This window comes from Lissotriton helveticus, chromosome 7, assembly GCF_964261635.1.
Source record: "Lissotriton helveticus chromosome 7, aLisHel1.1, whole genome shotgun sequence".
Classification (NCBI taxonomy): Eukaryota; Metazoa; Chordata; class Amphibia; order Caudata; family Salamandridae; genus Lissotriton; species Lissotriton helveticus.
This window is the reverse complement of record NC_136068.1, coordinates 601,533,163-601,558,557: the sequence shown is the minus strand read 5'-3', so window position 1 is coordinate 601,558,557 and position 25,395 is coordinate 601,533,163. Positions and strand designations below refer to the sequence as shown.

The 25,395-nt window shown below is 44.5% G+C and overlaps 1 protein-coding gene across 1 annotated transcript in view; it reads left to right on the top strand.

The window, feature by feature from the left end:
- Positions 1-25,395, top strand: part of UNC5A (unc-5 netrin receptor A) — a 391,034-nt gene that overhangs the window by 362,354 nt on the left and 3,285 nt on the right. Inside the window, exon 15 of the mRNA XM_078653214.1 lies at positions 13,285-13,463. Coding sequence (XP_078509340.1) covers positions 13,285-13,463 — 179 coding nt within the window. The remainder of the gene's footprint in view (positions 1-13,284; positions 13,464-25,395) is intronic.

Below are 25,395 nucleotides of genomic sequence, written 5' to 3'. Positions count from 1 at the left end.
GTTGGAACAAACGATGCCCACGTGCCAACCAAAACGTCATCCTCCCCCCACCCCCCACCAATACAGACCGTCTATCCGGAGCATTTTCCCAATTTATGGAAGATTATCTGCTGAGCATCACAGTAGCATAACTAGCTGCACTGTGCTAAAATGTAGCCCATTTTAACCCAATTGTATTCACCACCAATTCCTCACTATGGGCCTGTTTCATAAAGGGAGTCTTACACTGTAGTGTAAGTTAATGATTTTTTTGTTATTCACAAACAAATTTTACGAGTAGTATCTTTAAAACTGCCCAGTCTCCGCACTCGTGGTGGAGACTCCGCACAGAAAAATACTGGACAGGCCTATCTTTTTATGTGCAAAGTCTCCCCCACCAGTGCGGATACTACGCAGTCATAAAGAAACTATTCGTAAAATGTGTTTGTAGATAGCAAAAAAATCATAAACTTACACTAAAGTGTAAGATCACCTTTTTGATTCAGGCACAAAAGTTTATACATAGTGCTCTGAACTGGAACTGAGGGTGCATATTAAGGCTATATAACACACCCAAATTAATAATCTCTGTCTGCCAGAAGGCCTGGTGTCAGATGTAGAAGCCAATGTGATGGGAGGAGCGCTTGAATTAATCTCAGCCACTAGCGATCACTCAGGCCAAATTCAAGACTTTTGTTTTGAACCCACTCTACCACTCTAGACCGAGTGCAAATGAGTCTTGGTCCTGCTCAAATTGGTGCAGTCCACCACAAACTGCCAGGCCACTTTCCCTCCATAGAGGAACACAAGCAACCCCAGATAGGCTTCGACCAATGTATGTCTTATAGTCACACCAGTTTTGCCCTACTTGGGTCGCATTAGTAACATAGCCTTAGTTCTGTGGCACATTGAGCATGAGACCTATATCTGGGTACCCCTGTCACAGTTAGGGCATCTACAGCAACAAACAACAAGGCGATTGAAGGAATGTTTGCCACTGCGATCATTCTGGCATTCCAGGCCATCGTTTTCACACACAATGTAACTTTAGAGTGAGACCTGCCATAGGCAAATCGGGCTTGGGCCTGCTCCAATAGGAGAAGTCCACCTCAAACTGCCAGGCCCAATCACCTCCAGACAGGAACAAAAGCAACTGTAGACTTTTGTCAGCCTTCCTAGCTCTCATTAGTCAAGTATAGGTTGGGTCAGGTGGCACAGTGAGCACAGGACCCATGTCCGGCCATATCTGTCATACTGAGGGCATCCACTGCAACAAAAAAGCGTGACGATTTGACCTCAACCACTAGCTATTCTCAGGGGACATTCCAGACCATAATTTTTTGCCCGCTGTGGCACTCGAAACAGAGTCCTGCCATATACAAATCATTCTTGGTCCTGCAACAATAAGAACTGTTCAGTCCAAACTACCACGCCAGGTCCTCTCCAGACTGGTACACAAGCAACCCCAACCAGCTTAAAACTATTTAGGTATAATCTGCGAGTTATAATCTGAAACCTGAGACACAAGGTTTTTTACACTTATGGCGCCTATTGCACATAACAAGAACTCTGATAGAAGAAATGCCTGAATTTATCTCAGCCGCTGGTGATTGCTTGGGGCTGCATTCCAGACCATTGTCTTTTGATCACCACGCCACTATAGACAGCAAATGCAAATTAATCTTGGTTCTGCTCCAATAGGAACAGTCAAGTCTGGACCTGGCATGGTACCTTGAACTGGACTATTGCTTTTGGAGCACTTCCAAGGCTCATTTGCATATGGCTGTTTTTTGTCTGAAGTGCTGAGGTGGGCAAAAAACAATGGATTGGATTGCAGCCCAGAAAAACTGCCAGTGGCTGAGATGCCATCCGTGGAAATCTAGCAGTACTGGTACACAGACAAACTTTCTAAGCAGAAGCAAATGTACCACATTAAAAGGACAATGAAGTGATACTGAGGAAATTCCATATAAAATTAAACACACATTTTGAATCACTGGCTAAAAGAAAAAAAGAAAATAATCTTCCCAAGACTCTATGTGCCCTCAGCTCAACATGTATGTTATTTCTTTGCAGCAAAAAGGTTATGCTCACTTAAACGGTAATTTAAAATGTTTGTTGGTAAATTTTGAAATACCGACACTGGCTGAAATTGTGTCGATGGTTGTAGATGGTGGGCATCAGGGCATCAGCACTCATTTTTGGGGGCCAGGACTTATTTTTCATCATCAGATTTTGACCTATAGCAAGAGAAGGAAAGACAGAAAGAAGGAGAAATAGTAAGATGGGAAACCACTGACAAAGGAAGAGTTTAGAGATTTAAAAAACCTGTAAACTTGCAAACGTAAGATAGAGAAAGGACAGGAACTTCGGTGTAGTCAGTGGCGGCTGGTATTTTAAGGCAGTGCGGGGGATTAAATAAAAAAAGTAAAATATACACTTACCTGTCTGCCACTGCCACCCGCCGTCGCCTTTCAGTCCTCTTCCCCGCTTCCAGGGCAGGAAGCAGGATATACCCAACTCCCAGCCTCTCGATAGCCTGTCACAACGCCGCCATGCAGCGTTGTGATTGGTCTGAGCGCCATGGATCGGCGCTCTGCCAGAAAATGGGAGGCTAGGCATGTTCTCTATGCAGGCTGTAATGCAGCCTGCATGGAGAACATTCATGCACGCTTTAGGGAGTGCAAACCACTCCTCTCCGCCCCTGTTTGTCAGCAGAGCAGCCCCGCACCGTCCCTGCCGCAAAGCTGCTGCAACAAGGAAAAAATAAGATGATAATAACTTAGAGTAATTATCATTTTATTTTTTCTTTAGTGACACTGCCTAAAAGCAGTGGAGGGATGCTCCTCTGACATAGCGGAGAAGCCGCCACTGTTAAGTGGATGAAAGAGGCATGAGGTGAAGTCAAGGCCAGGCCATCTTGGTGTTCAACAAACTTGGGGTCCCATTAGGATGGCAGGCCGATTGCCCCTGCCAGGCTGGCGGTAGCCACCGCCGGCCTGGTGGGGACAATCCGCCCGCCATCCTTGCTGCATAGACCCCCCGCCATATTAACATGGTTGGGGGGTCCGCGGCGGACGGAAAGACCGTCTGCCGCTTAAGGCGACCGGGGCGGAAAAGGGTTTATATGGTGGCGGTGTCTATCAGACACCGCCAGCCATATTAGTATGGGCTTCTTCAGATGACTTTCATGAGGGCATGCGTAGTCTGCTTTTGGGGCCCGATGCGGGCCCCCATGGACTCCGAGGGGGTGGGGGGTCCACATGAGGGGTACTTATGTTACCCCCCAGCAGTTCCATGCACAGCATGGCAGGCACTACGCGGTGCCTGCCATTCTGTGTATGGAAGTGCACAGCATGCCTTCCTGCCATTGTGGCGGGCGGTGCTGAATGCACCACCCGCCACAATGGTAGGAATGCTGGATGCGCCCGCCACTGTGGCTGGCGCAACCTAATGCTGGCCACGGGACCCCGCACTTATAGCGGGTGGTCCCTTTCACCGCTAGGATGACGAGCGGACAAGTCCGCCCGTCATCCTAATGACCCCCTTAGCATCAAGACAGGCCCCTAAAAATGTTCGTTCCCTGCATCTATCCTTTTGCTTTAAAAAAAATTAAGCTCGGGTTAGGTATGTACTGCAATAGTGATTAGAACTGAAACAAAGACTCTTGTAAAAAGTCCTACCAAGAGCACATGTTCCCGGTGTCCTGAAGGCTTAGAAATTAATCATTTCGCAGCGTGCTCTTAACAAGTAGGCAATATAAGGTAACACGCCGAGTTTCCTTTCGCTAGTAATCCATGACGCAGTCATAATTGAACGTTGAAAAATTAACACTACCGTTTTAGCTAAAGCCGTTCGAGCATAGGTGATTTTCTCCTCACCAGCAGAAAAATGAGCCTGGTACCTCCAGGAAGTTATGACTTGAGGCGGCTGAAGTTCCAGGAAAAAGAAATTAAATTCTGCAGATCAGTAAAATGTCAAATTGCGCGTAAAACCCCAGAAATCTGCGGGACTGGAGTTGGTGGCAAAATAATGAAACAAGCTACATACAACAAACTGCATTCAGTGTTTTTATTGCTTTTTGAGGGGTGACTATTTCGAAAGCAAGCTATTTGAAACAAGGGCAGCTTGTTCTCCGCTAGCATCCAGGAGCCCCCAATGAGAGATGTAGGCACAGATTTCCTAACACGTGTGCAGGGCAGCACTATGTGAAACTATGCAGTGCTGCACGGCATAAAAGGTTAGCAACAGTGCACCGCTATTTTGAGTAAGAGTCGCACACCACCAATGTCGTCGGATGCCTCCATGTTTAGAGAAAGGAAACTCCTACACAGAGTCCGGACCATTTAGAACATCACCGCAAGACTCGTACTCAACCTCACATGCCACACCCACATCACACCTCACCTCAGAAAGCTTCTCTGGCTCCCTGTTTACAAGAGCAGCCAATTCAGACTTCTCATGCACACATACAAAGCCCTACACAACACAGGATCAGAATACCTGAACAACTGCATACCCTTTCACAAACCCACCAGGCACCTATGCTCTGCCCCACTTTCACTCGCACACGCTCACCGCATCCACAAAAGTGAAACTGGAGGTCGCTCATTCGCCTATATCACACTCACGACATAGAACGACCTCCCTCAACACATCAGAGCCTCCTCCGGAGTGCTTGAGTTCCGCAAGAAGCTGAAGACCTGGCTCTTCGTATAAGCACCTTTGTGGAGCACACTCCTACACACCTGCCCGAGCGCCTGGATACGCTCTTGGGTGCGCTACACAAATCAATATAACATAACAGTTTTGCAGGATAGTAAGCATTGCTCAGCAGCAGGTTTTTTAAGCTTTTGACTTCTGTGGACCCCCAGTGAATCACTACCGGAAGCCGAGGATGCCATATTAACAAGCTCCTCATAACAATATGCATAAACTCTGAAAAAAGTACACATCAAACACATACACCAATTATGAAATATTTTAATCACTTCATAAAAAAATGATGTTCACTTTTTCAGGTAGGTGGACCTTTTCAAAATTCGATGTTATATCTAAAAGGCGAAGCAATATGCTAGACTCCACCAAATCATTTTGTCTTTTTTGCTATTAATTCAAGGTTTTTTTGTCTATGCATACCAGTTCTTCAGTTGAGGTCTTCAAATGTTCGTAGTAGACTCTGTTTGCTGTTTTTAAACTCTTCTCACAAATAAAGCTACGGATGCCAACCTAATTTTAACCTCCAATTTTCAATTCATTCACATTTCCTGAGCATTTAGCATTTTTCAATTTGGCATTTTGCTTTTTTATGTATTGTGGAGCTGGGGTGCGGGCGGACCGGAATAACAGGTGGGGAGGCCGGATAAAGTGTGCTATGATCAGCGACTTTATTGAATGTCCAGGACAAAAGTCTTTCCGGATCGAAGTATGCTGAGTAAGTCCCGGGTGGATGTGCAGGGCTGGGGTAGCTGGGATGTGGGTCTGGCGCGCCGGGGTCGTCTGGAGGAGTCCTTCTGCTGGGCCGTTGTCGTCTTCTCCACGGTAGGGCACTGGTACTCCTCGGAGGTATGGAAGGGAGAGAAGAGTACAGGGCGGTTAGTCCTGGGCAAAATGGACCTTAGAGTACTTCCACCTTCACCGGGGAGTGAGGGAATTGGAAACCGAACGTGAGGAAGGGATGGTAGGGGAGGACGGGAAAAGGCAAGCGAGAGGGAATGGGAAGAGGGTGTTGTGTGTGTCGGGGCAACGGTGCTCGGGTCTTCTCTACAGTGCAGGTGATAGCATACAATATACAGTGCTTTCGTCCTCGTGAGGCTCTATCTACAATATTTAGAGCTAAATACAGGGGCACACGGAGAAAGGATAGAGTGTACTCACGTGCCCCGCCGCAACTCTCCTGCGAGTTGCGGCCGCTCTCCAGCCACCTCCTGAGGACGCCACCAGTCTTCAGTCCAGACGTCCTCCTCCTCGTCCTCGTCTCGGTTCTTCTGCTCCGCTCCTCTCGCTGTCAGAGGTTCTTCGCTTGCCGCTGCCTCCTGCCACGAGTCCGCTGCTTGGAACGTCTTCCCTTCCTGGCTGACGGCTTTTCTGTGTTCTGGGTCGGGTGTCAGAAAAGCACTTCCGGGGTCAGAGGCGGTCGTTTCCGGGTCCTTAAGTGACGCCTCACTTCCGGGGTCATAGGAGGTCGCTTCCGGTCTTCCGTTTTCGGCTGTTGCTGCCGGTTCCTGTATGGGAAGAGAGAGAGAGGAGGAGTCCTGGCTGTAAGGGACGCTGCATGACCGGTCCCGGAGGTCAGGGGCCCCATGCTCGGACGCCGCCTCGGGGAGGTAAGGGTCGCTTCTTCTCCACATGTGTATAGTATACATTATTAATCTGCTAATATCATTTCATTTTCTAAACAGTCGTAGAGCCCCTGATTAGGCCTAGTGGACTTCAAGGGGCCCAAAGACCTCATATTAAGAATGTCTGCTCTGCAGCGCAAAACCAAAGGGGATGATGGACGGAGTGTTGAACATTGCAAGCACTCACCCCCAGTCAACAGATCTGGGTTTAATCCATCACCATGCTTTAGCTCACTCCGCCACCCCAGTTCAGACATGGCCATATGCAAATCAGTCTGACCCTGTGCCTCATGGGAACAGTCCAGCCCGAACTGCCAAGCCATGTGCCAGTGCTTCCTTGCATGAGACTTGTGCTCGAGAGACACCCTCCAGTACCAATGTGACACCCTCCAGTACAAATGTGACACCCTCCAGTACAAATGTGATACCCTCTAGTACAAATGTGACACCGTCCAGTACAAATGTGACACCCTCCAGTACAAATGTCGAAGTGAGAACAATACAACATGTTAACAGCGCAAATTGTTTCATTTTCAGAAAAATTGAAAGTTACGCAGAAGGCAGGACTCTGGGTAGAAGAGGGGTGCTCTTGTGGCTTATCCCTGGTTTCTGCGCCACGTGCTGACCGGAGGTTTATGGGAGCACAATCCCATACCTGTCAACTCTTTTCTCAGCAAGATGGATCAATGAATTAATGCTTGCTGCTGACATCTACAGTGATCTGAGTGACACATGTTCAGATCTCAGCAAGTCAGACTCAGCCTTGCATACTTTTAAAGATGGGAAATGTAGTACCTTTAAATTGGAAAACATTAGCATCTAGTAATTACAGCTCTTGGAAAATGTAGTAGTGCGCTATCGAATACTGTGTAAAGTAAAAGAACAGGTTATTGTTTTACAGTTGCCTTCTTTACCTATTCTTTACCCATTCTTACATAATGAGAGTAGCACACTTTTGTACAAGATCATCTGTTCTTACACAGTAGGGAGGAAGCGTGCCTGCTGGCCTTATCAATGCTTCCTTTACTGTTTTGAAGTAAATGCCCGTGAGCCTGGTATGAGCCGAACTGTCTGTTCCCGGCCAAGCTTCTACTGCAGCAAAGCATTTCCCATTAGGATTGTGATGCAGAAGGAAGCTTTCTACCTTTATCATAGATGTATTTCTATCATGTGATGCTGCAGGCCTGCTTTCTCTTGACTCGAGATCAGCACTCAACCAGCCCTTTTCCCGACTTCTTCTAACATCAATCTCTCTCTCTCTCACTCTGTCTCTCTCAATCTCTCACTCTCTGACTCTTTAACTCTCTCTCTTTCTCTCGATCTCTGTCTCTTTCCCTGTCTCAATCTCTCTCCCTCTGTCCCATCTGTCTCTCTGTCCCCCTCCTTACCTCTCACACTCTTTCTCTTTCTTCCACTCCCTCTGGGGCTCTCCTTCTCTTTCTTAAATGTGTCTCTCTCCTCCTCTCTCTTTCTGTATATTTTCCTGTCACTGATTCTAGCTCTCCATCCACCCTCTCCCCTTCTCTCTTTTTCCCTCGCTCCTTCAGTCTATCTTTTTTCTCCCCTTTCTCCATTCCTTCCAGCATATCTAGCTGACGGTGTGGCTCCTGTATATTGAGTCCGGGATAGCGTGGGACACTAATAACAACGAAATATCAGGGGGCAAAATATCCATGTGTATAGATTTTCTGTCCCTAACGCCTCATTTGTGTACCTTGATGTACCCTGATGATTATATATATATATATATATACACACACATACATACATACATATGTCTTCAAGGTACATAGATGTGGAGTTAAGAATAGTAAATCTATGCTTCCCTCTGTGCACTTACCTTTCAATCCTTTCAATATGGTCCCCCGAGATTTTGTCCATGATAGTAGTATGCAACGAAATCTTTGCACTCGCTTTTCAAAGAGTACAATCTTAGCTGAAGTATCTCTTTTTCTATACTCTTGTGGTCTACCCCATGCACATGAAAAGACCGGGTGTGTTTTAGTGATACGACCAACTTCTGAATTACATAATTGATTACAGGGCTGTGCACAGGTGTCCCTTCTTTAACTACAATCTGATGCCTGGCGGCTTCCTGTACTAAGTGAGAACATATCAACCTCCTACCATCTGGAGTTAAACAGAACCCACATAGTTCTGACTTGCCTTTTGACTCCTTGCTATATGATAAAACAGTGAGTTGTTTCCTTAATTCCTACCTGCCTGTGATTGAATTCCCCAGGATTACTCCACTTTCCTACTGCATGTTACACAAGACAACACTACCCATCCCCATGGACTACCAACCATTGCCCACGATAGGCCACCTATAAACATGTAACGGTAACCAGAGCAATCAGAGTGCCCACTGCATCCATCACCATGGCCAGTACCAATACCTGGGACTCTTCAGTGAAGAAACACCCACAATAGGTGCTGGCCACTCTTTTGAGAGCCACACACGCGTGTAGGGCATGGCAAAGATCTGCAGAGGAGGAAGGGCCCAAGCAGAAATGGCGTACCGCAAATGTAGAGCAAGCAATAGAAGGGTAGACTGTAGACTGCCAGATTGTCTATGTGCATCATATGAGTAGCGCCAGCCTGCCAGACATCAGCTTGGCTTGTGTGTTTCTTTGTACTCCCTCACCTACTTAACCACACCCCACCATCACCTGCCAGTGGAGAGAGTGGTTGTCATGAGCAATGTTCCATTTCATTATTTTTAGAAGCCAATTTAAGAGCAGAATTGGGCTACCAGAAGTCCAGGAAAATGTACTTTCTCTTAATTTTATTGTTTACCCCCTTTAACTGGGATTTTCAATACATGGTGGTCCTACCTACAACCCTATGGGTGGCAGCAGTGTCCAATATAGCTTGGGCTTTGTTTGGCCCTCGCTTCTCATTTGTGTCTCAAAGAAGGATAAATGCTGCCTACTAGATCAGCATTTCTGTTCGTAGAAGGTGATTCTCTGGCCAGTCCACAAAGAAGTTTTTCAGGTGCACACTCAGCTGTTCGATGTTAACATTCAAGACCGGAAATGGACACAGGAACCAGACAGAAGTCTTGCCAGTGGTACAACGAGGAGTTGGCCTCAGTAGGAGGAGCAGGGTCCCTGTTCAGGAGCTCCCGGAGGCAAGATTCAATTACCTGAAGGCTGAGTGGGTGTCACCTCAAGAAAGTTCAACAGGAGCCATAACAACCTTGCAGCCCGACTGACATCTTTACACGAAGGAAGGCGAAGACTGAGAGCATTACAGTAATGCGAGAGCGTTGTGACAGCATCACCTCAAACCACTTGCACAACCCTGACGGGGGAAGGGATTGTAGATAAATATTTTATGTAGGCAGGCGTTGGACTCCGATACCCTTTCTTCATAGAAATAACTTGGGGGCATATTAGCAAGAAGCTCGTTAAAATGATTGCCGTTTTAGCGTCAGGAAACTGCCGCTAAAACAGCGATAATTTTAACGAGCTTCCTGCTAAGCGGCGATAAAGTTAACACCGTGCTTGATAATATGCCCCCTAGTTTTTTTAGCATCAAACTTGGACCCGAAGAATGAGAAAGGCAGAATAAAGAGAATTTTAAAAAAGAAAGATAAAACTGTGACGGGGCACAAAGCATGGATGAAAAAGAAAGTGCAAAAGTGAGGTAAAGCGACAAGGAGTGGGTGGGGCGGTGGACGAAAGAGGCATGAGACAGTCTTGCCATATTGGCGACCAGAGCGTTCTGTAGCAGGGCCGTTCGTTCACCTTGTAAGAAAATCGTGAACCCGTGCAGCTATATATAATTTTTGCCAAATTAAACAGGGTGCAAAGCGTTGTTGGCTCTGTAGTGCCCGCTAATGCTGACGTAGACAGCCCTGTGGTGAGCGGGAAGGCAGCCCGAGCCAGTCAGAGCAGCCCTTTCCGCGCTGCGTCACTGGCGCGGCCCTCGAAAGGTTCCCGCCGCGTGCCGGCCCAGCGGCGCGCGCCAGTCCGAGGGAGCAGCCCTTTCCGCCTGCGTCACTGACGCGGCCCTCGAAGGTTGCCGCCGCCGCCGCGTGCCGGCCCTGCGGCGCGCGCTGGAGGGAGGTTCCCGCGCTTCGGGATGTGCGGCTCCGTCTCGCGCTCTCGTTGAGCAGGATGGATGTGTGGAGGGCAGATGTTTGTGCGTGAGTGATGCTCCCTGCTCCCGCTCAGACACTATTGATCTATATTAATAGATTTCAGGCCGGCTCCCCGGAGGAGAATCTCGCAGTGAAGGATGACAGGATTCGCCTCTCCAAGAAAATCAATAGCGACATACCTTTCAATTTATTTATTTTCTTCCTCCCCGCGCCCCCTCCGTCGCGCGCTTTTGTTTGGTGACTTTGCCAACGATTTCCCAGGGAAGAAAGAAAATCAGTTTGAAGATTTGACAGGTGCCTGTCTGTGCGTTCTGCAGTGCGCCAAAGGGGACCCCGGAAAAACCAACAGAGGGGACGGGGCAAGACGCGGAGGAGGTGGAGAAGGGGCTCCCAGTGGGGGCATCACCCCCAAGCTACCGAGGAGGTCATATACCCAAAACAGCCTTTAACATATCGAAGCCCGGATTGGTACACACGCAGTATGTGCTTCACCCTATCAGTGCCGGGATCGGCACACACCCAGTGTGGGCTTGACCATAAAATGCTGCAGAGCGAGGAATGTATTCAATGTGGGGTTCACATTACTTACCAGTGGAAGGGGGCACGTACCCGGTGTGTGGGGGCACACAAGGTCCACCCTGTGAGATATGAACATGCCCAACTATAGAAGGTCGTACACTCTGTGTAGGGGATTATCCTGCTTTTCCTCCATGCTGCCATCTCCACCTTCTCTTCCCCCATGCTGCAGTCTCGTTCCATCTTCTCCTCGAAGCTGCAGTTTCTTTCCCCTCTCTCCATTCTTCAGTCTCTCTCCCTTCTCCCTTCTCTCTTCTATTCTGCAGTCTCTCTCCCTCCCCTCCCCCCCAATATCGCAGTCTCTCACTGGATTGTACTTTTGAATATCTTGAGAGAGAGAGTGGAGTTATACATAAAAAATCTATACATATTTACCTTTCGATCTTTTGGATCCCATTCTTTAGTCCACAATATTAGTGTCCAGCAATGTACCTGGACTTGCTATTCCGGGGTCACACCTCAATCCTTCCCTCCTTTTTTTTTAAACATACTTTTATTGAAAAACCTTGACAGCGTAAAAGCAGGATCACTTACAACACATAAGGCATTTTGTTTTTGTTCTCATCTTATACATAATACATATGTGACCACGGCATACCTACTGGTTACAGATATTTGTCATCAGTCTACCGCTGATCCGGCCTTACGGGTATTTTCACATTCGTGATTAAGAACTTCACAGCGAGATCAGTAAACCAAGCATATTAATGTATGAATTAACTCTGTCTAACTAAACTGGTTCCAACCCCCCTCCCTTCCCAGCCCCTTTCCTGGTCTGCCATTCTTGAGTCATATGGCCATCCACTAGATTAACACCATGGTGCCATGTGTTTTCCCCTGTCTGAGATCCTTGAGAAGTGGTCTGGGGTCAGTGCGGGTCTATCTATATTCCCATGAAAAAAGAAAGTATCTCATCATGTTAAAGTGCGTTGCGTGCCTTCCCTCCTTTATGTTGCAGTCTCCCTTTATCTCTTCCATGTATTTTTTCAATTTCAAGGTTGCTTTATGTGCAATACACATTTCCACAGAAATCTGTAGTAAGGCAAAAATGGCATGATATATATTAACAGGTTTAAAAACAAAATTCGGTAACAAATATTCACTCTTCTTGGTTCAAGTTAAAACTCTAGAGTCACTTTAAGAGTGTACATCTTATTCCTTAAAATAGTATCAGCCTTATTATTTTATTCTGTTCAAAACGTACCGATTTACAAGCAGCAGCACCTGACATAGGTCTTGCTTGGCCACACCACACGTAGTACATTGGCTAAATTCATAGGATTGTTGCCTGTTGGTTTACAAGTTTAATGGTAACCTTAGACCACCCGTTTTAACATTCTCGAGACAAGCTTTACTTCTGGATTAACGGTTACCCTTATATAAAATTGCATGGTTAAATGAGTGCATTTATTTGATAAGGGAGCTAACATTTTATTTTCATTTTCCAATTGCCAACTGAAGAGCTATAGTTCATTTTACATATTTTTTCCCAATTTTTGGTCTTTCTCCAATTTCTGTCCTTTTCCTAGTGTTGTAGCCTGAGGGGCAAATTTACAAGCCCTTTGCAACACTTTTATGCCACCGTTGCGTCACTTTTGTGATGCAGTGTCATAAACAATCTGCTACGTTGCGACACATTTACAACGTGACGCATCTCCCTCGATGTGTCACGTTGTAAAGCCCTGCGTCACATTATACCTGGGTCAGGTATAATGTATGCAGGGTGGGCATTCCGAAGCAAAAAAGCCTCGTAAAAGTGACGCAGTGAAATCTACAAGATTTCCCTGCATCACTTGTACAACGCCGCTGCATCAAAACTTTACGCCTTATTGAAGCCGGCATAAGGAGTGATGCAGCACAATAGGAATAAGCATTCCTAAGCATTGCTGGAGTAGCGTTGCACTTGCTTGATGCATCTTTCAATCCTTTCGCCACGGGGCGCCACATTGTAAATGTGACGCCTCCATGGTGGTGTAAGTTTTTTTTTGTGTTACGCAATTGAACTGGCACATCTCTGCTAAAATGCTGCGACACGTCAGTTCTTGTAAATCTGCCCATGAGTTTCTAACTTCAGTTCAATTTCCCTCCATTGCCCTCTATTTCAATTTCTCTCCTCTTCCTCTACGTTCCAGATGATCTTACCCAGGTATCAAGCCTCCTGCTCCTTAATACAGTTACCACCCATCGCAGCATCGGTTGGCTCTGTGTTACAGCTCCCTCCAGCCGGGATTTGTCTCTCAGTCTCTTCTACATCCTGACTCTCTTGCCTCTCTCTTCCAGGACAGTCACCCCATGGACCTTCTGCTCGGTGAGGGTGAGGAGGCATCTGCTGCCCTGGTGGGTCCAAGCGCGTTCAAGATCCCCTTCCTCATTCGTCAGAAGATCATCAGCAGCCTGGATGACCCCGGGGCCCACTGCGCAGACTGGCGCATGCTGGCACAGAGACTCAACTTGGACAGGTAAGAGGCATGGCCCCCTACGCCAGGGTGGGGATGGTTTATGGTTCTCAGGCAGATAGTATGCAAGCTGGTGGCTAATATCCTGTTCCAGGGCTCCATCTGCAGTGAAATCTACTCAAAATTCCTGCCCAGGAAGAATGTCATTGGAGGTCATGTGCCAAGTGACTTACTGTAGCTACTCTCTGAACAGAGGTTCCCAGGATGCCTCCAGTGAGAGAGTAACATGTGGAGGCCAGTGTGCCCCCGAAGGTCTCCAATCCCTCTCTTAGCCGATGGGTTCTCGGAGAAATGTCTGAGTGGATAACTCAGTGTGAATGGCGTTACTACTGCAGACATCTCTGGAACCGGGATCTTTCCCCCCTTCTCATGGAAAGGGCCGGGTTCTCCTGACCATTGGAAAATTCAGCCCCCTGACCAGCCATTCTGGAGCACTTCCTGCACATTACCACAAAGGGTTGCACAGCATCAGTGTACTGGTGTGTAGGGGAAATCTGGAGGTAACTTGACAGGCCAGGGCCTCTGAGGGGCGTATAGGGCTGGAGTAGTTCCCCTGTAGACAAGTCAGCCTCTTGATGCAGAAGATGTAGTGAGTAGAAGCAGCCATTTTGAGATGACGTGATAGGCAAGTGGCTGGTCGACAAGTAGATCAGAGGCATGCCTGTCTGCACAACGAGCTTGGCAAGCCTTAAAGCTGAGGAAACTCACATCTCCAACATGGGTTTTTCGTTTTTTGTAGTTTTAGTCTGACTGGTATACATATTTATGGCGAGACGCTAGTGCGTCTGCATGAAAATTGGAACGATGAAGAGTTTGTTTTTTTGTGTGCAAAATTCCATCTTCACCACCCTTTCAGCAGAATGGCCTCTTGTAGATTTCCCTGGAGACTGTCCCCTGTCTAGTCAGTCTCGCAAGTTATGCCCTCATGCATAAAAGGCTTGCAGGATGAAGGCCAGCACCGTGGTATTTCCACCCACTCTCAGTATGGTCAAGAGGCTGGTTCAGAGCATTAAGCTGTAGCACACACCATGTATTGCTGTTCCTCCAAATCAAGGTATGTCTTCTTGAAACAAGTCGGCGCAGGAATACGGAAAAAAGGGAATTACGCACTCGTTCAGTAAAAATTACACACAGGACTTGTTCATTCTCAGATTCACAAACTTAGAAAAGTTTTATCCTGTAGACGCACCTCTGAACACATCAGTGGTTCTCTGTTCCTTTATGAATTGTGGGTTTGTTGTTGTGGAGGAATCCCAGAATACTCTGCTCCTATTGCCGGATTTCATTACACCCATATTCTGCAACGATCGCTGCTCCATCACTGTGCTTGGTTTTGGCCTTTTCAACCATTTTTGACGCATCTCCTTGAATTATTTTTAAGTCACTTTTCTTTGCGTGTTCAACATTATTTTCTTTGTTTTTTTCTGAAGCAGACAGTTCATTTTTTTCTCTTATTCTGTCTTAAGTTTGATAGCCTCCAGATACCAGGAAGTTCCTAGTTTTTCTGACATACAAGAGCCTTCCCTTCTCAAACATGCTGCCACATGGTAGCAGCCTTTGGTTTACAAAGTTAATATTCTGACAGCTGTCTAACCACTCCCCAAGTGAGTGTTGACTCAAGGAACTGTGTCTGACATACTTGAGGACCCCCACCCTGCCCCCCACACTTTCATCACGCCTCAAGATCCGCAGGGCATTCTGGGTTAATACAGATTGGACACAGCCTCCCAGCAACATGTCTCGAAGCATACATCGACGAATCTAGTCTTCCCTAAGCATTGGCCCTCTAAGTTTCTCTGTTAAGAGGCCTCACTTAGGAGGGGTCAACATAGTGGCATAACGCAAAAGATGGGGCTTCCAGCAGATTGGGTTGAGGTTGCCTTGAGGCTCTCATATGTCACAGATATTCCTATTCTTGACACTGAATGGGAGTCCCGTGATGCCCCACACCCCGCACCGTAGGGCTACAGGGGCCTGCATTACACCCCCGTTTCAAGCCTTTCAAAATTCAAACAGCCCGTCTGGAGCCTGCTGCCTTTCCCTATATCGAAAGAGAAGTGTGCTGAAATCAGCATTGTGGTCCCAAATTCGAGATTGGTCTCTCCATCTAGAAGTCTCAAGCTTCTGCAATAAAGTGTCATTTTTTCGAGTGTCTGTGTTTATTTCTGAATTAAAAGTAATATAACCTAATTATGTGAACCATTTCCCATAACCCATAAAATATTTCTTCAGTTTTTAAAAAAACATTGGAAATGACGTAGTACCGGTTAGGGGCATCCTAACTGAATCACAACTGTGTACATCTCTAAAACAAGCATTGACAATGGCAGTAGGTCTGGGCTATGAATGAACATACCTTTTGTGTCAGGGATGGGGTTAGGCACACAATAAGTTATTATATATGTACCCTGTCACTCAACTTTACATTTGTGCATCCATTCATCTATACACAACGCATTCTTCACCTTCTGACACAACCACAGTAAAACACACCCAAACTCAAAATATGCAAAATAATAAATGAATGCAGGTAACACAGCGGACATATGCTTGAAATAACACAATTAAACATAGCAGAACATGTCCGTCTTGCAGTGGTGCTGTACATAGTCTATTGTTGATTTAAAATTCCTACATGGTCACCAAATTTAGAACCGTGTTGACCATCTTAGAATAGTAAATCAATGATACATATTGGACATCTGCAGTCTATAAAGGTTGCTTTGTTTGGAGACGTAGTCACACTGCATGCTGCGCACTGCACGTGATATGAACGGAAAGCAAGCGACCCCAATAGCACTGCCTGGAGCTGTAGTATCCTCCTAGTAACATTAAAATAAAAAGGGGACAAGCAAAGAAATGAGAAGGAAAACTATAAAATGATTAAATTGAAAACGAATGGACTGGCCAACCAGCCCTGACACTGAAATATGTTCAATTATAGGTGGATGTATGGGCACATGTGAACAGAAAATGTTGTCATTCAAGCGGCAAGAGACCCAGTGACTGATGTGGACTGAAACATTACCCTATGCAGTACGCTGTTATGAATGAAAGCAAAGTGTAAATGACACTCAGATATCGCCCTTTATATTTCCATAGGTATATATTTATACCTATATATTCCCTGAAAAAAACAGAGGTTAAAGGAACGTTATAGTTAAGTGAATTTGTCAATGACAGCATTGACACTTTGAACTTAAGAAAACACAGAACTAACTATAACTTGTGCTCCCTGCACTTCTTATGACCTCACATATGGCATCACTTATGACATGTTCTATAACATCACTGATGACATTTTAAATGGGATCAATGACTACATCACCTATGACATCATCTAATGAGTTTTCTAGTTTGTTTGAGAGTTTACATAGTGTGGGGGAGGGGTAACTATTATATTGGTTTTCTACCTAATTCGGTACAACCTGTGTTCAGACAATCTGTATAAGTGTTTACAAAATGCATGTGCTTCTAATACACCATAGGTATATATAGGTATTAAACATGGTATACATCTTTATATTGAAGAGTAACTCTGTGTGCAGGTGACAGTTGATAACTTGTGTTTGTGTGTTCAACACAAGCCTTTTGGTACTGCAGAAAACGTATCCAGCAGGGCAAAGATTCTACGTACTACATGGTAAGTATTGTAAGCAGCCTTGAGTTATTAGACAGAATTGTCTCAGCTTGACAATTTTTACTTAACATAGAATACTGTGGGCACCAGGTAATAACCTATATACACGTTCTTGTTTTGCTTCAGGAGATGGGCTATCTGTAGCGTTTTCACCACAGTATGAAGGCTGCAGGTAGAATGATCTTTAGCTCCTTCAGTCCTTGGTTTTTTATTTGAATAGTCGCTCTTCAGACAAGTTTTGCAAAGAGGGTGCACAGTATTTAATAGATACTTTTTAATACTCCGTGGTGTATTTCTCATGAGAGTTTCACATCTGCAAACAGTGTGGTACAGAGTAAACTCTCTCCATAAAGTAAACAGTGTTAACAGTACACTCTTTTCTTCTTATATCCACTTCATTTGTCTATGTAGGTTATGTGACTGTCAGGGGTTTGATACAGGTAAAGACTGTCCATAGTAGGGCATTAGTTATGTAACAGGGCTTCAGCATCTGGAGGAACTTGGTTTTCCCTGAACAGTTGTATGCAGTTTAAACACTGTGTGCAGGATAGGTTACCCTTTTATCTGTGGTTTAAAGTCAACAAAAACCCAGCTACCCATGAAGTGAAGTTTGTGTTATAGAATCAATGTTGCACATAAAACAAGTGTACAGGTGCGTAGTAGGGTGTGTGGATGGACTGGTCTCTCCTTTGAGACCTCTTTCGCAAATGATGGGTGTGCATAGTAGTGAGTGGGGAATTACTGACTTTTTCTTTCAGATCTCTCTCTCAAATGATGGGTGTGCGTAGTAGGGTGTGGGGAGAGACTAGCCTCTCTGCTGAGACCTCGTTTTTGGATGACAAGTATGCATAGTAGGGTGTGAAGAGGAATTGGCCTCACCGCTCAGGCCCCTCTATTGGATAATGGGGTTGCAAAGAAGGGTGTCGGAAGAACCTCAACTATACTCACATCTCTTCCCAAGCCGATAGGTGAAAATAGTAGATTTTGAAAATGCCATCTCCACTAAGACCCCTTCCTTCAGTGACAAGTGTGCATACCAGAGTGTATTCCAAGATCACCTACTCCTTCCTATTTTTCATGGTCACGTGAGAGTCTCACAAGATCGTAACCAAAAAAAAGAGATTAATTAACCTTCAACTCATCACAGTACTTATGTCTTACACACTTCCTCTCAGTAAAAAGCACCACAATATGCATTTCTACTAGCAGAGTATATTGAGAACTCACCTATTCCCTATTACTATTCATGGTCTCGCAAAAGTGCAGCGAGTTCGCAATTAATAAAAAAAACAATATACATTTATTTTCATCACAGTAGTTATGCCTTAGAGACCTCCTCTTCAAATCTAGGAGGCAGGATGCCTTTCTGCTGCACCCTTTTATAGCTTTATTACTTCATTCCCACAAAACCTGCTATTTTTGTCAGTAAACAGTAATGGTGGACATTTCATTGGAAAAAACTCTAAAAGTCAGCCAAAACAGAGCGCTTGCTCTTGCAGGACTAATGAAAGCCTTCACGCTCCCGCAAGAGCGTGATGTCTCACAGGAAAAATTACCCTCTTGCCCAATCACAGGGCTGCGTTTTTTAATTTGCGCTCTCGTGGGACGTTCACAAGAGTCTTACAAGGTCAACCGTGCAACTATCTATAATATTTCATCCTTAATATCTCCAAAACTACTGAGCGGATTTAAACTAAATCATAAAAAGCACATTCTGTGGACCAAGATCTAGGGGCCTGATTAGAATGGTGGATTCTATCGGGAATCGGGACCGCCCGACGAGACTGTCGCAATGCCTTTATTTTGTATTGCTGCAGGTGCTGCTGGCTGCAGCACCCGCCACAAGACAAAAAAGGCATCACTTTACATATCCCTGCACTACGTGGCAGGCACCATGCGGTGTATCCTACATGGTACTGGGGACATGTAAGGGGGCACCTATATCCTGTGTCTGTGGGGCCCGCTGAGGGCCCCTAAAGTCCCTTTCCACCTGCTTGTTAATGGCGAGTTACCCGTCATGAACAGGCAGGTGGAAAGGGACATCGTAATCCCTATGGCGGTGTCGGGTAGGTACCGCCACCATTGTAGGGACTTCGAGCCTCTCCATCGCACTGGCGGGCTCAAGGAGCCCGTCGGATGCGTTGTGGTCGGTCTTTACGACTGCCACACGTCCGCCGCCATCATAATTTGGAGGGCCGGAAAGTTGGTTCCGATGGCGGTGAGACCGCCACCAACAGCCTTTCGGTGGTGTTCTCACCACCATCGTATTCAGGCCCTAGCTTCCTGCCAAATTTGGTGCAATTAGGTTTAGCAGTTTGTGCTGTAGCCCGTCTTAAAGAAGGCTGTGGAAAATTGCATGGGGATTTTGCGTTTTAGGACCCACATTTATTCTCAGGTCCCACTGGACAGATTATCCAGAAATCTTACAGGAGGGATCTGTGGTGGATGGACGAGATATATATATATATATATATATATATATATATATATATATATATATATATATATATATATATATATATATATATATATATGTATATATCAGCTACTGGTGATAGCCACTGGGTAGTTAGGGCAAACTGTTCCCATACACAAAGCATTTTTTCTTCTGCTAATAACTTCGGCGCCATTTGACAAATCTTCACGAAATTTTCAAAGCTAGTACGTGAGTTAGTCAAGCTTCTGTCTGGGAAGTTTTAGGGTGATTTGTGAAGTGGGGGCCAAGACAAAGGCGGGTCCCAAAATGCTTTTTTTCCAAGCAGTGTCTATGGGGATTTTGCAGTTTTTAGACATGACTACAGCCCGAACCTCTGAACGGAATTACACCAAAGTTTGCAGAAAGGTAGATCTTGGTCTAGAAAGAGACCTTTTTGTAATTTTGTGTAAATCTGTTCAGTAGTTTGGGAGTTATTAAAGGAGGAACTTTATAGATATCTAGGTAAGTTGATCCTCTGTGAATCCGCCCCCCTCGGTACCTGCAGGTACCAGCAGATCCGAAGCCCAATTGGAAATTGTAATACAGTGCAACAGCAACCTACTAGTAAAAGCCCGGTGAGGGATTTCGACAGACAACGACATGGGGAAATTAATTATTTATGCAATTTCCCCTCATGGTCATCTGTCGACCCCCCCTGGCTCAGATAGCTTCATAAACAAGCAAAATAATCACAACTGCATGGAGAAGGACTTTTTTCTGCAAAAGCACACAACTTCAGCCCAATTAAAACATTTACTCCAGCCCAGGACAAGGGGGTGGAGCCAAAAGCCCTCTCGTTTGAACTCATGAAAGTTTTTTTTTAGATTGATCACACGAGGTCAGACGACGGTTGCACAGTTGAGTCAAACCTTAAAACTGGAAATACGTTTACTAGTCAGGGCGCGCCAAGCCCTGTAGTAGACCATACTGTGACTACCTTTTTAGAAAGAAGCACCATGAAGTTTGTACATCAATATAAATGAATACAAGGTGTGATTTCTAGGTATTTTCTATTGCAGCTTCTCTGGGTACATTAATAAGGGAATACAAAAAAAAATTAGGCATTTTTCAGAAACTTGTTTCTGAATTTTCTGCAATGGGATGTCATTCTCACCTTGAACTGCACTGACCATTGTAATACATATCCAGCCGAAAAAATAACGCGAAGTGCCACACAACTGATGATCCAAATCAATCAGAAAACAGACTTCAGTCTGTGACTGAATCCTCAAGACTACATTGTGGAGGTACCCAAACAGCACTGTGAGGCCTTACTAATGGAAACAGAGAGCTAAGCAAACCTCTGTGGCCCATCATAGCATTCCAGGGTGATCAGTGTATTGAATTTTCTGTGCTTCATTGTAGGGTATTGATTCCAGCAGTTCACTGTGCTTCAGATTGACCTCAGCCCGCCACCGAGAGTGTTCACAAAGTGCTGGCAGTTATAGCTGTTCAAATGAGAGAGAGGGCATTGATGTTGCTTGTTGTCTGAGCGCTTGGCTCATCTAAGTGTTGTCTGTTGAGTCAGCTTTCAGGCTTTTTGAGCACATGGTCAGGCAGTATTCTCACCCTCGGTGGTCCATCAGTTAGCAGCAGCGGCCCGTGCAGGTAAGAGCAGTGGGGCCGTGTGGGTGGATTTCAACAGAGGATCACGAGGGAAAATTAAATAAATCATTTTTATAACCCGACCGCTCTTACCTGTATGGGCCGCGGCTGCCAATTAGTAGACCCTAGCTGGTTCCTCAAGCGTGCCGGATCCCCAGAACCGGAAATATTGTTGAGTTAACAATAGAAAATGTACACCCAAAGTACTGATATTTTTATAAATGACATTTTTGGACCAATATTTCTGTCAGACGATATTTTTGCTACTAATATTCTGACATGCAACATGCTTAAGGTAGATTTGTACATAACCCTTTCGAATATGTCTGTGGAAATTAATTTCAGCTCCTCACACAAGGCCAGAAATGTGAAGTGATGACAGTCAAATCTCTTTTCGACATTTGCAGTGATGGTTTAATTTCTCTTCTGTGTAACACTGCATTACTTCAGCATCAAGAAGCCACAGAGTAGGTTGTAATAAACATAGACGAACGATCCTGCATTTTTTATGCCCTGGAGCCTATTTTTGTGGATGGGCAAGCATATTTATTCATTGACAATTTATATCACTACTCAGAGTTCACAATTTCCGCTCAGGTTTTGCTGCTAAATAACCGATGGAAATTATAGCAACCAATTGATTTTCTCAGATTATGTCCTATTGTGATCAGACAAGCAATGACTGTACTGGTGAATTCTGCTGCAGAAAAATGATTTTTCAATGATTCACAATGTAAACGTATATTCCTTCATAGGAAAAAAGCTTGGGCACAACCGTTCTGGGAAGGAATTTTGAGTCGCTGTAACAGTTGTCATTGCATATCAATGTCGGTGAATCCAGACGTATGGAGCATATTTATCAAGCACTTGCTTCGTCCTTGCGCCACGCAATGGGTCGCAAGGGCATTGCAGCTACTAAGTAAGTATTATCAAGCCATGCAAGGCCACCATGCGTGGCTTGAGAAATCTAGAGTTACACAACACAGCGCAAATCGCTGCGTTGCTTTACTCTACCCCAAGGAGATGTTTTATGGGTAGAGCGTGGGTGCTCCCACGCTTCCCCCCATGGATTTTGATGCTTTCCGTGATTTACCAACATGGGTAGACCTGGGAATGCGTCAGAATGCTACACCTCCCTATATGTGACATAACAAGGAGAAATATCTTTACTTCCCGTGCTTTCCTCTTTCTGTGTGCTGCATTCTGCAGCACACATAGAAATAGGAAAATGCCTCAGAAGATTGTTTTTGTGCAGGATGGTGTCCCTTATTGCTCAAAACAAAACCTGCTTACAACGCAGGCAGCTTTGCACCATGATGCAAGGGTGCCTGCATTGGCGCTAGGCAGCCCATTGTAAGACAACGCAAGGAAAAGACAGGAATGCACCTTATAATGTTAAGTATGGCACATTCCTGCCCTTTCCCTATCACGCAGCGCAGCAAGAGGACTTGCTGCACTGTGTGATTTTTAAAATAAAAGTCCCTCTATGCCTCTCGTGTTTTATCTGGGGGTGGTGTGGCATGAGGGGTCTGATGCAGGTCGGCAATTGAACTACGTCTCGGTTGGGAGTGAAAGCACACATTTCTTCAACCGCAGATCTTTTAGAGTTGGGCTCTGCGGCAACATGACTCTTTGAAAGTGTTTCCCTGGAGCAAGTAAATTAAAGATGAACTTTTACGATGGAGACATGTGTGAAGCACACAGAGTGGCAACGATCTATGCATCACCACCACAAAAGAGGCCACAAACCAGTGCTTGAAACTAGTATTTACAACCAGTGCCTTTTCTCAGGGGATTTCTGTGCACTTTTCTTCTGGGTTTAATTGCACAAATTCATTATTTCAGAGGTCTAGGAGGCAGGCATAATATACAGTTGATAGAAATGTAATTCTTGAGCTTCAACTCAACCTTTCTCGACTAGAGTTCCCTGCCGGATCCGATAAGGTGATAGAAGGGTTGCCATCTAAACCTTGTTTTCCCTGACCTTGGTATTCCAACACCAGTAATCTTAAAATAAGGGATGCGAAATATGTCACCTGTTTGTATGAACAGTCTGAGTCAAAGCTGATGCTTTTCTATCAGGTTTTAGACAAAATATTGAGTTTAAAATATCGGGAGAAATAAATATCGGAAATTAAACATCGTGCCACACAAATATTGTAATGCACTAATATTGACTAGAATATCATTTTGTGAGGTAAGTTATATCATTTTAAAGAATATCGACGTTTCAGTGATATATTTGTTAAAAATATAGTTTTGTAATTATTGTAGGATGTTTTAATGACTTATTAATTTTATGTGCTAATATTGTGCATATAAATGTTATTATATTTTTAAAACTGAGCTTGTAAATTTAAGTGATTTGGATTTGTATTTCATTATTAATAGTAATGTACAGTTGTTGGGTTTCTAGGGATATTGGCTGGGAAGTTAATAAAGTAATTATTAATTAATAATGTTTAATTGTTTTTAATTATGTAAATTATGGAATACTTATTTAGCTTTGTACAGGTCTAGGATGGAAATTTAATAAGTAATAATTAACAATGTATTTATTGTTATTTAATTATTTATTTCATTTCAAATGATGTAAAATATAGAATACTGACTTATTTTACTTATATTTTAGTTGTGGGATACCAAGTTTGTAGCAGTCTAGGGTGGGAATTTAATGAAGTAATAATAACCAATTAATTATTCATTGTAAATTTATCATTGAATACATTTTTAATTATGTAAGTTATGAAATACTGATTTATTTCACTTATATTTTAGTTGTGGGCTGCTGGGTTTGTAGGGGTATAGGGAGGAAAGTTGGTTATGCAATAATTAATTAACTATTATTATTTGTAAATGATTTATTTAACTGAAATTTAAATATGTAAATTATGGAATTCTCAATTATTTTACCTACATTTTAGTTGTGAGTGGCTAGGTTTGTAGGGGTTTAGGGTGAGAAGTGAATTAAGTATTAAATATGTAATTGATTTTCTATTTACTGTAATGATCAATTGAACACAATTATTTATTAATTGACAATTATTTTATTGTATAGTCATTATGTGAATTGATGCATTGTTTATAGTTGTTTTTTCATTCATGTGGTTGCTCCTATATGTAATGTGTTTGAAATATAGTCATACATTTAAAATATTAAAAATAAATATTATGTAAAATAAATATTTTTATATGGTATTGTATTGTATTGTAATTGCATTTATATAGCACTTACTACCTCTGACTGACCAGGTGTTGAAGTGCTTTTTCGGCGAGTAGCACGCTACTCGGGAACCCATAAAGGATTAGTGGTGAAATATTATAGTGAAATATGAAAGTAATTTGAGTGGTGGATATGTTAGCCCGTTATTTGGATTGAGAATAATAGTGGAGGGATAGAAGAGGCAAAAAGATTTGCATTTATATAGCACCTGCTACCCCTGATGAGGTGTTGAAGCACTTTTTCAGCGAGCAGCACGCTACTCTACAACCCATAAAGGATTAGTGGTGAATTAGTAGGGTGAAATATGAAAGTAATTTGAGTGGAGGATATGTTAGTCAGTTAGTTGGAATGAGTAGTTTGTGAGTGGAGTACGAGAGGCAGTCAATAGTGAATATGTCAAAATAATGTGTGTGTGCATATATATATATAGGCCCATGAGAACCCACCCCTGGGGCCGAAAGTACTGAAAATGGGGAGGTGGCCATGCGGCCCACCTCTCTGAGCCATTAGTGGCCCAGGGATCCCATCCCCCGGGTGGGCTCAGTAGCAATGTCCCCGCAATTTCCCTGCATGCACTGACATGGGCAGAAAAACCTGTGTTTTCTACACTTGGCGGGAGTATTTTCAATCTCCCACCAAGCGGGAGCAAACACATAGTGGTTGATTATGACTTTGACTGTGCTGGAGCGGGGCAGCACGCCACCGCATGCTCCCGGACTGCCAAAGTCGACCTCTGGTCGCCCGGTAGGTTAGGAATTTTCTCCAGGTCTGGTGGGCTATCCTTTGGCCTTCCCACGACAATGCCTTTGAAAAAGGCCTGCAGTGGGAATGCCAAAGAAAGGTCCTGCATGGCATTGGCTGTTTAGTCCATGCCGTGCAGGAACTGGGTGTGCATTCACACATGGGGGCACACCATGTGCCTCCCTGCATGCATACCAGTGTACCGGGGAAACGGGGGGCCCTATACGGCCCCCTTTGTTTCCCCACCACC